The 15,700-nt window shown below is 51.7% G+C and overlaps 7 protein-coding genes across 7 annotated transcripts; 4 read left to right on the top strand and 3 right to left on the bottom strand.

The window, feature by feature from the left end:
* The first annotated feature begins 751 nt into the window (after positions 1-751).
* On the top strand, positions 752-1,892 carry BDR25DRAFT_274708 (uncharacterized protein). Its single transcript, XM_033687428.1, has 3 exons — positions 752-969; positions 1,045-1,228; positions 1,432-1,892. Exons 1-3 carry the CDS (start codon positions 941-943, stop codon positions 1,861-1,863), a joined length of 645 nt encoding a protein of 214 aa, XP_033554357.1. The 5' UTR covers positions 752-940; the 3' UTR covers positions 1,864-1,892.
* A 601-nt stretch (positions 1,893-2,493) lies between these two features.
* Positions 2,494-2,856, bottom strand: BDR25DRAFT_188530 (uncharacterized protein; the record flags this gene model as incomplete). Its single annotated transcript, XM_033684265.1, has 1 exon — positions 2,494-2,856. A coding segment is annotated over one exon (363 nt), but the record flags the coding sequence as incomplete, so codon positions are not given.
* A 159-nt stretch (positions 2,857-3,015) lies between these two features.
* On the bottom strand, positions 3,016-4,086 carry BDR25DRAFT_1795 (uncharacterized protein). Its single transcript, XM_033684199.1, has 2 exons — positions 3,641-4,086; positions 3,016-3,583 (listed from the first exon to the last, which is right to left on the bottom strand). Exons 1-2 carry the CDS (start codon positions 3,877-3,879, stop codon positions 3,172-3,174), a joined length of 651 nt encoding a protein of 216 aa, XP_033554355.1. The 5' UTR covers positions 3,880-4,086; the 3' UTR covers positions 3,016-3,171.
* A 1,527-nt stretch (positions 4,087-5,613) lies between these two features.
* BDR25DRAFT_274703 (uncharacterized protein) lies at positions 5,614-9,082 on the top strand. Its single transcript, XM_033687427.1, has 7 exons — positions 5,614-5,812; positions 5,940-6,062; positions 6,112-6,330; positions 6,393-7,075; positions 8,246-8,444; positions 8,619-8,714; positions 8,768-9,082. The coding sequence occupies exons 1-7, from the start codon at positions 5,620-5,622 to the stop codon at positions 8,800-8,802; spliced, it is 1,548 nt and encodes a 515-aa protein (XP_033554354.1). The 5' UTR covers positions 5,614-5,619; the 3' UTR covers positions 8,803-9,082.
* Positions 9,083-9,777: 695 nt separating this feature from the next.
* On the top strand, positions 9,778-11,216 carry BDR25DRAFT_364350 (FAD dependent oxidoreductase; the record flags this gene model as incomplete). Its single annotated transcript, XM_033696839.1, has 4 exons — positions 9,778-9,824; positions 9,894-10,007; positions 10,081-10,256; positions 10,387-11,216. The coding sequence occupies exons 1-4, from the start codon at positions 9,802-9,804 to the stop codon at positions 11,214-11,216; spliced, it is 1,143 nt and encodes a 380-aa protein (XP_033554353.1). The 5' UTR covers positions 9,778-9,801.
* A 161-nt stretch (positions 11,217-11,377) lies between these two features.
* Positions 11,378-13,820, bottom strand: BDR25DRAFT_299433 (uncharacterized protein). The gene is made up of 3 exons (XM_033689146.1): positions 13,113-13,820; positions 12,575-13,039; positions 11,378-12,509 (listed from the first exon to the last, which is right to left on the bottom strand). Exons 1-3 carry the CDS (start codon positions 13,513-13,515, stop codon positions 11,713-11,715), a joined length of 1,665 nt encoding a protein of 554 aa, XP_033554352.1. The 5' UTR covers positions 13,516-13,820; the 3' UTR covers positions 11,378-11,712.
* Positions 13,821-14,164: 344 nt separating this feature from the next.
* BDR25DRAFT_299432 (uncharacterized protein) lies at positions 14,165-15,252 on the top strand. Its single transcript, XM_033689145.1, has 2 exons — positions 14,165-14,623; positions 14,690-15,252. Exons 1-2 carry the CDS (start codon positions 14,544-14,546, stop codon positions 15,000-15,002), a joined length of 393 nt encoding a protein of 130 aa, XP_033554351.1. The 5' UTR covers positions 14,165-14,543; the 3' UTR covers positions 15,003-15,252.
* The last annotated feature ends 448 nt before the right edge of the window (positions 15,253-15,700 follow it).

The raw sequence follows: 15,700 nt of genomic DNA, 5'->3' as shown, positions 1-15,700 counted from the left end.
TGCTGAATCTTGTTAGAATCAGGTTACAAAAATGTTAGGATATAGCTAGAGACTGTCTCTATTACCTATTAAAATCCAACCTGGTTTGGACGAAAAGTGGTAGAGCTACAGTAATTCTTAGTTGAGCTGGTGCATGGTGGAGGAGGTTTAGAACCACGATATCACCTAAAAAATCACAAAAGTCCCTCAGACGGCTGGGGAGAGAAAGCCTTTCTTACACCCTCATTGGTTAGAGAGATGGGGCTTGCGCCACTAAGGCTACTAGCAGGGGCTTGCCCCTGTCGAGGCTCTCTCCCCATCTCGTCTGAGCTTGCTGAGATAAAACGGAAGTTGGACTTGGTCCTGCATGCAAGTTAGCATCGTCATTTGTGTATAGGGAATGATTGTGGTTGTGGTACAAGGCATTAAGGATACAGTCCTGCAGCGGAGAATCACGTGTTCACGACTGCTATGCTATGCAAACCCGCACGCATCTCGGATCTCTGAGTTGTAGCAGAAGTTATGGCAAGGTTACAAAGCTTCCGATTGATAATAAACCACGATGATGACGGTGCACGAGATTGCCATCTGATATTCCGGTACTTCCGGAACTAGTGTAGCTCTCCCATAAAAAGTGCTTGCTCCCCCGCCATCCAGATACAACATTTTGTTTTGTGGATTTGCATTTTTCGACACTGCATTTGTGTTGGGTGCTCGCTAGCAATATATCGCAAACCATTGTGGGTGTGAGAATGAGAATACGATCGATGACGTTATGAATTTCGGAATCAGCGAGACCGGCTGGGAACTGGAATTGAATTGATAAGAGTACGGACGAGCTCCGAAACCCCGACACGATAGATATTTGCTTTAGTCTTCGAAGTCGATTCATACGATACAGTAGCATTGAGCGCGCAAATATTGAGGGCTGCCAACGAAAACCCGTGCCTTTGGAGACCTCATGTCACCCTACTCGCATTCTCCAAGCCGGTAAGTCCGTCTCTGATGCAACATCCAAAACCCCGCTCAAGGTCTAAGCTTCGAGGCTGACAGCGACAAATCCAGCGTGCTTGCAACGACACTCTCCTCGCTCACGCTCATTACGCATACACTCGTCGTGTTCTTCGCGTTGCATATACATAACTCCGTACTCCCCCTAGATTATCATTTCTTTCCGAGTTCGGGGTTTGAGTTATACAATGTTTTGGCAGCGGGTGGGAGTGCGCTGGGTGTGTTTGGCGCGCTGAGGGTAAGCTTGCTTTTTCCTCTCTTGCTGCGTTGGCAGCGTCTGCCTTTGCACGCGCATTTGCATTTGCATTTGCATCTGCACCTACATTTTGCGGTCGTAAGTCCGGCCTCATGACCAAATTTCTGCCGTGTCTCAGAACGCAGAAAAGAGTAGCTTCTTTTCCATCTGCAGGCGTTCTTTAGGCTGACCTTGACCTCGATCAGATGGACACACTCTTAGTGTCAGCTTACACAACCGTGCATGCTACAACGCTCCTGATCAGTACGCTCGCGCTGTTTGATCTCGTCTTGCCTTTTGAGACTACTGCCGCCATTCCGATTTTTCCGAGTATGCGGCTTGGTTTTGTGGACATGTGTAGTGAGCATGATGGGTTTGGGTGGGATGCGCAATGGGTTGATCAGTGTCGGATGAGCTTTGCGGTTATGAAGGCGGTGGCTGTTGGTGTAGGGTTGGTGTTGGTGGGAATCCAATGGTGGGCTGTTGGGAAGGTTTGGCGCTGGGGAAGAGGGCTCAGGCGGGAAGAGCCTAAGAGAAGGGAGATGGGAAGAGATGTCGAGAAGGTTGTAGTGGATGAGAAAGTAGACATGTTAGAAACAGGTGAAGATGTAGGAGATGGCCTATGGTCTAGGGTATAGACTTAAGAATACATAAAGTAAAGTTTACCAGGTGTCGGCGAACATCGCCCTCAGGCCGCTCTCCTCAGACCAGGCGCGCAAGCACTGTCAAGACTGAATGCTTTCGCCTGACTTCTATTCGTCGCGGCCGCAGGAAGGCAACGAGAACTTGTGTGAGATCGAAGTGTGAGATTCCGCCTTTCGGTCCTCAAAGTGCACGGGAAGATTGATGGTGGATAAATGCGTTGTGGCGTCTGGCTTCGTATTAGCACCAGGATGAAACCCCTAAGCCACACCAATCCTCCGCCTAACCTTAATCACGACCACCACACACTATTTCGCAGTAGGAGCTCACTCACAAAGATCCAAGCAACTTTCTCTGACAAATAGTCTTCCTTCTGCTTGCCCTAGTTCTGTACCGTTTTCATGTTTCGGATTTTCTCTCCAAAACAGAAATCTTTTGCACTCTTTGTCGTTGTTCAGGTACCTAGTATAGGTCCGCACCTTCCTCACCGAACAACTATCGCAGGTGCAGTCGCACTCTCTCCAGCCCCGCACGACTCCACAGTGCATGCACATTTCCCTTATATTACTGGTCCACTCGTTCCTTCCTCCAGCGCCCGTGTGTATAACTCTTGCCAAGCGTCCGACATGCCAAGCGCAAAACCGCGCTGGGAGTTCGACAATCTCCGTATGCGGGGCATTATGGGTAGGATATCGAGGTAAACATGCCGGGCTGCTAGAGGAACTAAAGAGGGCAGCGGGATAAATGGCTTTGCAAAGAATGCAACGTATGTGGGAAGGTTTCGGCTCTGGGCGAGAAAGGTAGGTTCGAATGGCTAGTCGGGCACAGGTAGTTAAAGCGGTATTCTTGAGACGCGGGGCAAGCGGAAGGAGGGTGTTGAAACTTGGATGCGTGAACTTTAGTGATAGGATGCCGTCAGGGGGAATGTGGTCGGCGATCTCGAGGATGAGTTCGGGAGGAAGGGAGAGCAGGTTGAGCGTGGATGTGGCCATGATAGTTTGCTATGAAGTTGAAGGTTAGAATGCCCTAGGTGTGGATCGGGTTGTTATACGGCGTCGGAACTGTGCCATATGTTATAGCCGTGGAACGTTCCGGACAGGCTATTCGAGTGGTGCAAGCGTGCAAACAACCAACCTTAGAAAGTGGCTGTAACGGTGAATTCTCACAAACACAGCACGGCTTGTCATTCAAGAGGGAAGTTACGCCAACCATACAGTAGTTGCACCCTGTGAGTTGCCCATAAAGAATGCTCGTAGACAATTCGCCACCGGTATGCTGATGTCAGTACAGCACCGTCATAATACTCAATATCCAAAGTTGGGAACAGTTACAGCATTTTGTCTGAGAGAACCAGAGCGCTGGGCAGCTTGTGGCCACCCTGGTTGCTCCTCCGTGCTCATGATGCTGAGATACACCGAGAAACAGAAGCATGGACGCATCGTTTGGTTGCAGCGCGGAATGATAGCAGTCATATTTTCTTTGAGACAGACGCGCGCGTGATTTGTGGATGATAAATGACTTAGATGTCTTGGGCACAAGACCCGTTGAGTGTTTCGGTAGGACAAGGAGGTATGACGAAATTTGATGCAGGTACCATAGTACGATACAAAGGAATGTGACGAGAGGCGAGAGGATGAATAATAGGAGAGGACAAAACATCTACTTGTGCCTTGATTTTCGTGCAACCGCGGCCTCGACAAACAGTGGAGAGCGATTCTTATTGCTAGAGTTAGTTTTCAGTCCCAACCGAACTACAAGGGTAGGTTGACGAACTGGTGTGAAAAGCAAAAAACACCTGGCCGTCGCCGTCGGGCTGATTGTGAGTAGTGAGTGAGCCCACCATTTATTAATACCACGCCTTGCCTCGACTTCGTCATGCCCAGAACCGCCGATGCCCGGCCTCGTCTTCCGGTTCCAACCAAGAGAAGATTCGACGCATTGTCGAGTACGGAGCTCAAACGAGGCCACTTTGCGAAGCTCTCGGCGTGGCATGTGTTTGCATCGTGCCGCATGCTGTGCGTCCGATGATTGAACACGTTCTGTCAGCATGCAGCCTGTTCGCAGCAGCGCCGTCAATCTCAGAAGCGCTGCAACCGCAACGAAGATGCAGCCATTTCCCCATCAAGCCCCATCTGGCATGAAAGCCGGTCGCCGTCGTCTCCGCTTTTGCTTCCAAACATTGACATCGTCATTGCCGCCACCTTGATAAGGCTTCCATTCACCGTCAACAACCATCACAGCTAGTAGGTTGCGCACTTCATTGCGCATATCCTCATCTGCCTGCGATCGGACAGCTTGCGCAATGACGGCAGATGCAAGCCACCAGGTCCAGAAATCTGGCGAGGTGCTGTCTCTGGGGCGTCTTCATTGGAGCTCTCCCGAGAGTCACTCCAGCTCCGCACCACCATGGGCGAAGCCTGCGATGGTCAGCAATCGAGCAGGACATGATCACACTGGCAGCTCCATGACTGCATACGGCTGCCGAACAAGGACGGAGTCTCCAGCAGCGCGGCGATGCAGGCTGTTGGCTGGCGATGGCGGCCACAGATGGAGGGCCGGAGGCATGGCGGGATAGCGGGATAGCGAGGTGGGGTGTGCAGATGCCAATCCATGTGCAACCTTTTTCTGGGAGACAGCTGGTGCTGCGGCTGGATGCTCGTTCTCGCTCTCAACCTGCGCCGGAGAATTGCAGCGAGGGAACTATTGGGCACCTGGACTGCAGGTGCCACCAGTAAATAGCGCACAGAGGCGAGAACGTCGGCTGCCAGAGCAGACAGACTGCGAAAATGTTCATCAGGGTCCGCCGCCGTGTGTGGGAAAAGGAGAGGCACGGGCGGCATTTTATGGGCGCTCTCGCGGAACCAGTCGCTGCTGGACGAGTCCCAATACAGGGTTGCATGTCCAGACCTACATGGTTAGCCTAACTGAACCTCTCGCGTCCCGCAGACTTGGGGGAGAAACGGGCAGTGGGCTCCTGCAACTGCCAGCACTGTCAACGTCAGCCGCCGAATCCTCTCCCGTCCGGCCGGCGTGGTCGAGGTCGCTCAGAGTGAATGCTCGGAGTGCTATTACGCTGGGGGGCCTACGGTCAAGGACCAGCGCGAGGCTGCGGCGAGGCCCCGGGCGCCGTTGCGCGCCGACTCACACGGCTAGCAGGGCCTGACTCTGCTAATTGCGTGCAGCAGCGAGATGGCTGTGGCCCGTGACGGCGGAGATTACCTGAGTAGTGTCTGCACTGTCTGTTCACGCTTGGTCTAGCTAGCGTAATATCTCAGTCCCCTTTTGAACGTCCCTCAACCCTATCCCAGTTGCTGCTGCGCCTGCACTCTTCTCCGCACCTCTCCTCCTCTCAGCCTCTGCTGCACTCAGTTGATTCACTTTGCGCCCTGCAGAGTGGATAGCTGTCGCTCCTTGTGCGTGTGTGTGTGTGTTCCCAGATCTCGGTAAGCGGCAACCCTATCTCAACTCATCTCCGCTTTGGGGCGCGGGCGCGCCAAAAATCTTTTCCTCTCCCGACTGTCGACCTCATTTCCCTTCCCCCTCCCGCGGGTACAAACGTCGCCACAAGCTCTCGCTCCTTCACTCCACACCCGGCCAATTGTCTTGCTTGGTACTGACACTCTTTTCAGCTGCCGATTCCCTGCTCCGGCATTAGTTGTTCCGGCATCCTTCGTTGCGAGCCCTAATACCCTCTCCAAACCCGAGTCCCTGGCCGCAGCGAGACTCTCACTCTACGCCCTCCGAGACCCGCCATGTCCTACTACAATGACCCCTCGTGGCCCGCTCCTGGCCGGCAGCCATCCTGGGAACAGCCGCAGCCGCCGTCGCGCTCTGGTATGGAAGACCACTGGAATGTCGTCCTGGGGGCAGTTGATAACGGCCAGACAGGTGCAAGCTCAACCGTGAACCGGGACGAAGCCAATGCTTTCGTCTCTCAATTCGATGGTACGTGGGGTCTATCTAAATCAATACTGCGTCCTGTCTGCTGCCTAGTTGGCATGACAGCACAACGCTGTGCGCAGCCATGGCGTGCACTCCATCAGACTGACGCTTGCTAACACTGCTTCTGCAGAGGTCGACCGTGCCGCAGACAACCTCGCCAAGAGTGCCAAAGGATTCGCGTTTCCCACTCAAGTGGGTGGCAACCGCCGAGATTCGATGCCTGTCATGGCCCCTCGTCCGTACCCTGAATATGGTAGGAGGTTCCATACAACCCTTTTCCCATCAGATACTGACCTCACCAGACCCTCGCATGGGCGGCGGCCCCCAACGGCACCACTCCGTGAGCGAGTACGACGGAATGCGATCCCACTCGGCGTCCAACGTCCAGGGCTACTACCAGAGCCAACGCTATGCGCCCCGACCCAACGATGCCGATCAGATGGCCCAGGCAAAACGTCGGATGGCAGCTCAGCGCGAGCGGGAGTTGCGCAACTATCATCAGGAACAGCAGTATCACAGAAGTAAGGACTCGGAATCTGGGCAACAATAGCGTTGGGACGGTTGGTTAACTAGGGTAATGCAGATGTTTCTGGTTCCAAATCCGACCGCTCCATGAGTCCCAACGCCATGAGTGAAGAGGATCGCCGGGAGCTCATTGCTCGCCAGCACCGTGCCCTGTATGGCGAGAATTCGGGCTTGTACACTAGCAACAATCCTACCTCGAGCCAGGACGTTCGAGTCAACACCTCTGGTGCTGGTCGCGGTACCTCCCCTTTGGCCTTTGATCCGTTCGGCATGCAAGCGCAGTCCGGCGAGGGTGTGGTTCAGATGCCCTCTCGAGACAAGGATACTACTGGCGGTGCTCAGGAGGCCCGTGCAAACAGCAACTCCTCGCCGTCCTCGAACCAGAACCCGACCTTTAGCCTGTTCGAGAACACACAACAGGCGAGCCGCACCTCCAGCTCTTCTCCCGGCGGATCTCCTCCTCGCCAAGGGGCAAAGTCCTCCAACGGCTCGGGCGTCGCTCCGATTGGAACTCGCCCTACCACGAACCAGGGTCAACCGGCTGGTGCTCCCTTGAGCAAGCGATCCACGACTCCTCTCCCGTCGCCGCTCAGCTACTCGTACAATGCAAGCGAGCAAAACAACAACAATTCTAATGAGCGCACTACTTCTGCTTCTCTGAACCCGTCCTCGACCGTCACCGACAAGGGCGTAAGTGGCATTTGGAACAAATCTGGTGTTTGGGGAAATAATACCCATGGTGTACAGGCTTCGGTCTGGGGTTAGAAGTCTCTGTTTGGGTTGGGGAGTTCGATGCACTTCCGGAGTTTCTGCATTTGAGGTGTCTCGGGCATTTTGAGTCGGTCTTCCAAATTGGGCGGAGCAGGTTAGGGTGGGTCGGTGAAAATTACCCAGGGTTCCAGTCATCTCGTTACGGCGTGCTTGCTGCATCCGACTCCGGGATTTCCAATGGGCGTGTCTGCACTCTTTGCACAGATCGATCGTAATATCCCCTTTTGGTGCGTCGGGAACAGGGTCTGTACGGTTGTTGCACGCAAATCGGGTTAAGGTTGGTACTGTTTCCTATTCAAATAGCTGTTCAGTCTTTTGGTGCTGGCGTGGTTCTCGGCTTATTCATTTTTCGAAGGCAGTTTTACGGGTTCTGGTCGGCGGTTTTGGGGGATCAAAGATGGATGGTCAGGACTCCTTCTAGTATCTCTGTCGTCTCGGGTGATTGTACCCCATGTAAAGGACGGGATGGGGCACACTTGGTGTTAATGGCAAAAGTGGTTTTCAGGGGTAAACAAAGTCTGATACCTAGATTATAACTGATTGTGACCCTTTTGCAACTTGTTCCCTTGGTGTGTCCATTCCGCCCGAGACGATTTCATGTCAACATTTCAAGTGATAGATCGTTGAGAACCGAATTTCCCGTACTGGAAGGCAATATTAAGGTCACGTGCTTCTGTCATTGCGGCTCCTTAGCGAGCGGACAAGGCCGCGCTAACCCTGACGTTCAACCCCAACTAACATTTCTAGAAGCGTGGCCTCTATGAACCCTATACCCACCACAGTAACCCCAATTCCACCGCACCCACTTCCCGTTCTCTCTTCGCTTCTCTTATAATCCAGTTCAAACCAAGAGATTCGTATTCATTATGGTAAGTACCTCGATTTTTATTCCACACCCCTCGTTTAGTCCACGTCGAGTGGACTCCTGGCAGCCAAATTCTTTCTACGACACGGCTCTTCAATGAACATTTTAGCGCATATATTTAGAATTCACACTTCTCACTCGCTGAAGCCAAAGCTGCACGACTGCCTCGCTTGAATTTCGCAATAGCTCTTTGATTTTCCAACGCCATTGGACGCAACTTCCGGCCTTCTCTTTCCCAACGTCTCCTTAGCACTGCTAACATAATACCATTCTAGTCTTCCCCACGCGCTCAATCCCCCGCTAACACCCCTTCTGGTCCAACTACGGCGCGCCCGGCGTCGCCGAAGCCTCCAGGCGGTCCCGCGACGGTGATGCGAAGGAAGGCGGCCGCCGACCGCGCGGAGAAGGTGTCGAACCAGCGACCAAGTAGCACGCGAGCGGCCGGTGCAGGCGGAAGCTCAAGCACTATGCTGAGTAAGTAGAGATTTTGATGTTGGGAGGAGATGCGGATGGGCAAGGACTTGATATGGGCAGACAAAGAGCCGAGGCACAAAGTGGCGGAGCGACTCTACGTTCAGATGAAACGGGGACAATATTTGAGCACCATCCAAATTGGTGAACAACTTGCTGACGATTTGCGCTTTCCAGGGCTCTACACGGATGAATCTCCTGGCTTGAAGGTCGACCCGGTTGTGGTCATGACCCTTTCCGTCGTCTTTATCTTCAGCGTTGTTTCTCTTCACGGTATGAATGAAGTTCCACCCCTTCATAACAAAGCCTCTCTAACGCAATTCCAGTCATTGCTAAGGTCATGCGCCGATTCTCCTCATAATCACCTCAACACTCTCTCCCACACTCTCACATTCTGTAATGGTAGGCGCTCTGCTGCAGCGACACCATCAATAACTCTTATCCCCGACAATACTACATCTTCTCCCTAGCCTCCTTCATTCTCTCCGGCTCGTATGCTCAGACTCCAAGGATGGAAAAGTTTACTGACTGAAACCAATACCTTATCATTTATTTTGTCCACGGCGGTATAGGTGGTGTGTCTGGTCCGGGTTCTTTGCATGGTGTATTATAGGATTTGCAATGAAATAGGAAAGTTCCCGATTTCTGTGTGATCGACTGTTTTATTTGCAATAGGTTGTAAGAATTCCACGACGAGTGATACTGTGAGGTTTGCTTGTGACACAAGGGAGGTGCTGGGCTGATGCTTATTGTGGGATTGTACGGGCTACGGGATCGTGTCTTTCCAGTCTGTAAGTGATTTGTCCGATCCTAGAATCTTGTTTCCTTCCAGCCCTCTACTTCTTTGATTCTGAAAGGCATTATGTTCTTTCAAACCACAAACTCTAACTCCCTGCAGGCCTAAGGATCATCCCAACTCAAATCCCATATCCATACAATCTCTCACCAGCTTTATTGCTGAGCACGAACCCGAAATGTCATGTTTCACTGACATTCATATTCACGTTACTGCTCTGATGGGTTCTGGTGATGCTATCCCGATCATATTCCATGAATTAAGGATATACCGGAATATTCCGGCCTAGACTCTGCAGAAACCCACATGCTATTGACCCCTTCCTTAATTCCAGCAATAGGCTTATCAGATCAAATCTTTCCTTTCAATGTTCCGGGGAGAATATTTATCAATCCAAACGACTATAAACAATTTGCGAATTGTCTTGTTCCGAATAGTTCTCTCCGATCTGCAAGCTGCATAAACGCCTAATCTATAACCAGTTAGCACTACGACCAACACGAGGGTCTGTGATACTGAAACCACGACTCCACCGCCGTAATCCACCTCACCTAGACTTTAGCCATGTCTTCCGTCGTAATCCTCGGGTAAGAACCGCCTCTCTTTCGAAACCCTTTCAATTCCACCCCAGCTCAACTGAATTTCAACCACCCCAGCGCCGGCGTCATCGGCCTCCAAACCGCCGTCTCTCTCCTCGAGGCTGGATATAATGTGACCATAATTGCAAAGCACTTTCCTGGTGATGAGTCAATTGAATATACATCGCCCTGGTGAGACCGGCCCCCCCTTTTGTTATTAGATGGAAGGATTGGGGCTCTAAGATAGGTGGTTGATGTTTGATAGGGCGGGCGCTATATGGCGTACTCACGCGACTCCAGATCAGGAAGAGCAGTGTCGATGGGATTTGGAGAGTTATAAGAGCTGGATAGGTGTGTTGGAGAATGATAGGGGGCTGGCGGAGGAAATGGGGATTCAGGTTAGCCTTCAATTTATACTATTCAAGGAACTACTCGTGCTGGGTCTTGGACTGACGGGGTTGATAGCGTCGTCCGATTCATGTGTACTCGTTCGTCTTCTCGTTTAACGCCCCATTAAGTTTCGTCATCTACCATGTTGTGCTATGCTAACACTTCGCCGTCCTCTCAAGAGGAATACCCCACAGCCCCAATCCATCCTCCCCTTCCCTCTGGTTCTCATCGCACGTCCAAAACTTCTCCGTTATTCTGCCAACCGATCTCCCACCTGGCTGCCTCAGCGGGGTTGCGTATGACTCGATCGCTATAAACCCTTCAAAATACCTCTTCTTCCTGCTGTCCAAAGCCTCTAGACTCGGCCTCCAAGTCATCAAAGCCGATCTCCCAACTTCCGCCGGACTTTCAGGCGCTATCTCATCGACATTAAGCCTTATTGAAACCAAAGCCTCAAGTCCCGACGGCAGCAACGCTTTCCCCATCGTCATCAACTGTACCGGCCTAGGGGCAAAGTCTCTCTGCCCCGCCGATTCCTCAAACCTTTACCCTATCCGCGGGCAAACGCTCCTCGTCCGCATCCACCCGTGCCCTCCCCCCAACATTCTACGTATCATCATGCACGAAGACCCCTCCATCGCTCCCGCTGTAACGTACATCATTCCGCGTCCCGGGACTAATGAGTTTGTCCTCGGCGGCACGAAGAAGCCAAACGATTGGAGTCCTGAGCCGGATGCTGAGACCTGTGAGAGGATTATTGCCCGGTGCAGGAGTATCTGGCCTGATATGGCAGACGTTGAGATCGAGATCTCGAGTATGCAGGTTGGGTTGAGGCCGGGGAGGAAAGGGGGGGTTAGGGTGGGGGTTGAGGAGATAGATGTGGGGGTAAGGGAGGGGGTGATGGGGAAGGTGAAGGTTGTGCATCAGTATGGGCATGCGGGGGCTGGGTATCAGAATTCTATTGGGAGTGCAAGGAAGGTGGTCGATTTGGTGAGGGGGATTGTCGAGTGAAGGGAAGGGAGGGGGGGAAGGAATGCGAGGAAAGAGTGGGGTGGAAGAATGGGGTGGAGGAACGGGGTGAAGGAACGGGGCTGGGGAATTGATGGGCTGGGTATTTTCTTGAGTGGATGAGTTGTGTAGCGATAGGAGCTAATGTTTACAGACATACACCAGGAATATATTGATCTAGAATAGAATGGTTCCAGAGGCGTCTGGAGAGGATGCTGGGAGGGTGCCTAGGATGAGGATGGCCTTTCTTTTCAGAGCCCACGAGCGCCTGGCTTTTGGTACGCGACTTCCTGCCACAGCACTCCTTACGCCAGCCGAGGGAGCCATGAATCAACGAAGTTAGGCTCGAGTTATCTCTGCACTCAACTCTCTTACCAGCTCACTCAGAATCCTTAAAGTAACCACGCGGACGATATATTTAACAATCTTTATGTCGGTTCTCTCTTCCCTCAACCTCTGCCCGAGAATCTCAAACTTCAAAATCTCCCCTATACACTCCTTAAACCTCCCTCAATCCGATTCTTAAGTCTGACATAGCGTCCATTACCGTCGTTTCCTCGTAGGCTTGTGAGGTAAAGCGGTCTCGCAATGGCACTTCATGACCACACTCATCCACAAGCAGAGTCAGTACCTCATAGTCTAGCATTGGGAATTCCGTCGTTTCGATTGCAGGCCACAGGGTTGCTACCAGTTTGCCTGACCAAACGAATATTAAGACAAATCCAGCGACGATCGCATACCCGACTACTACTCCCCATGATGGAATCGCGCGATGGTCAACGATACAGTATGAACCTTTTATATAGTTCTCGGCTGGTAGATTCGGCGCCTCAAGATCCGATACATTGCCGAGACTGACAGATTGGTTGGCGTACGCCATTGCAGTCGGCTGGAAGAGATACACGGGCATGGTGAGAATGTTCCTAAGCCAGGAAATTCCAAAATCAAGGGCATACGCATTTGGTTTTGCCAACGAGAAGAAAAGCGTTCCACCCAGCAGCTGTGTTAGTTGGTATTGGGCAGACTTCCCCTCGTATCGAATATCGTTTCCACTTTCATTGGCATGGCTAGGCCGATATAAAACGTTGTTGAGAGACCCAAATAGCTGCGAAGGAGATATTTGCTGAGGAATGGGCGAAGAAAGCGCTCTTACTTCCTGAATAGTTGTGTCTGAGCGCGAGAAGGTAATAGTCGCTTTGCGTCTGTAGAACTTTAAGTACGTCACCCAACCACGTGCATTCTCAGGTTGAAGACACGTTCCATTGGGTGCATAGCCTTTTATGCAGCTCTGCCAACCTGTGGTTGAACTGCAGGTTAATCCGACATATCTGAATCAAATGTCTGCAAGGTGGCTTACGTACCTGCTGCGAGCAGACCATCGGGAGATTGTTGCGCTAGGCAAATGTCCATGGAAAATTCGTAGTACGAGTCCAATCCTCCATACAGGGTACAATCGCGAGACTCACTAAAGGTCAATGTATTCGGTGCAGGATCCCAAAGGTCCACCTGATAAAACGATGCATCTTCGAGGCGAAATCCATCGGCAGCGTCACCTTCAATGAAAGCAAATGGCCATGGGGCTGTCGTCAAAGAAGGACCAGCGAGAAGATATGAGGTGCATGAACTATTCGTTTTACAACTTTCACTAATAGGATCCATTGGCCACGAGATGGATCGGTCTTTCAGCATATTCTGCGCAAATCTGGATGTATAGACGCTTGACATGGAGCGGTAGGTGCTTGCTAGCCCCGGGTCGTAGAGTGCTAGACCTCCAGAGACATCGAGAGTTCGTACTGGAAAATATACATCCCTTTGCGGAACACTCGCTTTACTCGCACATTAGCTCGACATTTGACCAACAGATATCTATCATGGAAGGAAAAAGAAGAAGAGGCTCACCCATCAGAATGATTCCTGGCCCAGGAATCAGTGCAAAAATGAATCCTAGTCGCACCAGACTCCAGACTCCAGCTGAATTCCGCGGCAAAAATTTACGAGACGATTTCCGGAGGATTCTAAGCAAGCCCTCCGCTCCAGTACTTGAAATCAACGCAAGAAACCACCCCAGATTTACTCCACTAAAGACACCTCGCCCACCAATGCGCCTCATTTCCTTCAGCCTTCGCCAGGTCAAAGTATCAACGGTATCTTCGACAGCAAACGCGAAACTGATGTCTCCAGCTTTGGCGAGTATAGTTAAGAACCAGTTACCAAGAGGGGCGGAAACGCTTCCAAGGAGAGTATGCCGGTAAGGAGCAGAAGCGGCGATATAAAGAGTGATGGAATAAACCAAAGTGGCCATCGCAGGTTTGAAGAAATATTTGACGAAGGGTCCAAACCTGCCCGGTTTCGTCACTGTAGGAAGGCTATGCTGTGGACCTAATGTTGCTGGTAGAGGAGCAGTCGGGACTGAGGCATTCACCCCAGTCCGGAGTGGCCTGAAGATTTGAAGGGGACTTGAGCTCATTGGCACGGATGGAGTTTGGAGTTCTCTTAACTCTCGGCTTTTCCTTAGGACCCCAGAGGCTATAAGGCTCGAGGCACCACGTTACTGATGAGGCTCTGCTGTCAGTACGAGAAGGGAAAGAACATCTCCTTGCTCTCTCGTCCTTCGAATTGTCCCAGCCTGCGATTCGTCCATCATACGCGAAGTCTGCGCAGTCAATAATCGCGTCAGTGCTCAGCTTCAGCCACCAGCCGCCACAATACTCGAACCGAGCCGTTCCGGCCGTGGTGATCAGAAGACAGTCGAACCAACTTCCCGTTCAGTTCGACGCCATGAATGCGGGACACCGCGGATAACCTCCTGTCCAAACGAACCTTGCGATGCTGAAGAACCTTCAAAATTTCTTGCCAACATGGAGTAGGCACACGATCCTTGTTTTCAGCTAGCTTGGCGCAATCGCTGCGTCAGGAAATCAGAACAGGAGAATGAAAACTATGGCGTTCCTCACCTCATTCCCCCCGACAATCATTTCTCGATGAAGGTCTTGAAATACGAGCTCCCACCAACCAGACCCTCGTCTAGAGTGGAAGATGTGTATCACAACATCAACACAGACCTCTGTCTAACCACCTTCCGCGATGGGTATTTCATGGCGAAAGAGACACCTCCATGTGGAGGAAGTGAGATTGCAGTTCCTCATCCTTGCTTCAAAATTCTGAACGAGTAGAGTAGAAAGAATGTTCTTACCAGTCTTGCCTCTTCTCCCCTTCTTTGTGCTCTTAAACACTGCATCGGGAGCCTTACACCCCGCGAAGAGACAATTAAACACTATCGTTGACGTATGTGGTACCGATCCTGTTGACTGCCACAACGGATGGTGCTGTATGATGGGACAAGAATGCATCCCAGCCTCGGGCAACGCCGAGCCGCAATGTCGCGACAATATCGTGACTGACCTAGGAGGGTGCGTGTTCATCTACTCTGCCGAAGGAATGCCGACTCCATTATTGTGATGGCTGACCTTCCACAGCGATCCTTTCACCTTTCAAGCCTTCGCCTTCAGCTCTCTAATATCCGCTCTGTCCTCCGCAAACAGCGCGCTTCTGTCTCTGGGTATTACTGTATCGACTTTCCCGACGGTGCTGCCGACCACGGGGAGGTTTACCGCCCTGCCAACGTATACGGAAAATAGTGTGGCTTCGTTCGTGCCGCCGACTAAAACGCCGTCTGTTGCAGCTGCGACTCCTTCGAAGACGGGTGCTGCAGTGATGCCGACCGTGAATATAGGAATGATGGTTGGGGGAATTGTTGGTGCGGGAATGGGCATGATGATCGACGCATGAATGCAGCATGGCCTAAAGAATTTAGGATGAAGATAATGATGCTGCACGAATAGCGGATATGTTATGATAGGAAATACTTCGTGAAGATATGAGAGCATTGAGCATCCCTTGTGTCCAGGAATTCCCCCGGTGCCATACTACCTCTTACCATGCAATGTTCAAGTAGAATGAGCGCAACTCCTATTCTACTTACCTAAATTCACGTTACATATGTGCCATGAATGCGTGCACTTCACATATCCAGGGCCCTGCTATGTATTCACTGCAGAGATTCAGAACCTCTGAGACCGCCTCATCTCGGAATTGGTGAATGGCTGGAAGCTGTTGGTGCCTGGGGATGATTCTTGAGGCTGGCGGAGAGAGCTGAGTTTGGTATTCGGACCGTTATACAAAGGCCAGAGCAACGGCAACCCACCTGTTACGAAGTCATGGAGTCGATAGATATAATCTCTCCCCGAAAGCGACGGTGCAGGCGGTAGAGGTGGAGGCACCCAGAGCATTTGAGTATAGAGCCGAGAACCGCGGAGTCCTTAAATGCTCTGTGAGATTAGTATCGAATTTGTTCGGAAGGGGGCTCGAATACGAAAAGGATGGCTGTTCGTGAGGGAGAGTTAAGTTGAAAGATGTGCGAGGTCGTTCTTGGGACCATTTTGTGAAGTACGACGGTAAATCCGAGGGAAATAAATGGTCTCCTGTGT

Source organism: Lindgomyces ingoldianus (assembly GCF_010093535.1).
Source record: "Lindgomyces ingoldianus strain ATCC 200398 unplaced genomic scaffold BDR25scaffold_1, whole genome shotgun sequence".
Taxonomy (NCBI): Eukaryota; Fungi; Ascomycota; class Dothideomycetes; order Pleosporales; family Lindgomycetaceae; genus Lindgomyces; species Lindgomyces ingoldianus.
The sequence above is the reverse complement of the archived record's forward strand: the minus strand, read 5'-3'. Positions and strand labels throughout refer to the sequence as shown.

Coding starts and splice junctions, on each gene's coding strand:
- BDR25DRAFT_274708 (XM_033687428.1), top strand. CDS start 941: ATGTCACCCTACTCGCATTCTCCAAGCCG. Junction 970..1,044: donor TACTCGCATTCTCCAAGCCG/GTAAGTCCGTCT, acceptor CGACAAATCCAG/CGTGCTTGCAACGACACTCT. Junction 1,229..1,431: donor GTGTGTTTGGCGCGCTGAGG/GTAAGCTTGCTT, acceptor GACCTCGATCAG/ATGGACACACTCTTAGTGTC.
- BDR25DRAFT_274703 (XM_033687427.1), top strand. CDS start 5,620: ATGTCCTACTACAATGACCCCTCGTGGCCCGCTCCTGGCCGGCAGCCA. Junction 8,445..8,618: donor AAGCTCAAGCACTATGCTGA/GTAAGTAGAGAT, acceptor TGCGCTTTCCAG/GGCTCTACACGGATGAATCT. Junction 8,715..8,767: donor CAGCGTTGTTTCTCTTCACG/GTATGAATGAAG, acceptor ACGCAATTCCAG/TCATTGCTAAGGTCATGCGC.
- BDR25DRAFT_299432 (XM_033689145.1), top strand. CDS start 14,544: ATGATGGGACAAGAATGCATCCCAGCCTCGGGCAACGCCGAGCCGCAA. Junction 14,624..14,689: donor ATCGTGACTGACCTAGGAGG/GTGCGTGTTCAT, acceptor GACCTTCCACAG/CGATCCTTTCACCTTTCAAG.
- BDR25DRAFT_299433 (XM_033689146.1), bottom strand. CDS start 13,515: ATGGCCACTTTGGTTTATTCCATCACTCTTTATATCGCCGCTTCTGCT. Junction 13,040..13,112: donor GCCAGGAATCATTCTGATGG/GTGAGCCTCTTC, acceptor GTGCGAGTAAAG/CGAGTGTTCCGCAAAGGGAT. Junction 12,510..12,574: donor CGATGGTCTGCTCGCAGCAG/GTACGTAAGCCA, acceptor GTTCAACCACAG/GTTGGCAGAGCTGCATAAAA.
- BDR25DRAFT_1795 (XM_033684199.1), bottom strand. CDS start 3,879: ATGCGGCACGATGCAAACACATGCCACGCCGAGAGCTTCGCAAAGTGG. Junction 3,584..3,640: donor GTTTTTTGCTTTTCACACCA/GTTCGTCAACCT, acceptor TCTAGCAATAAG/AATCGCTCTCCACTGTTTGT.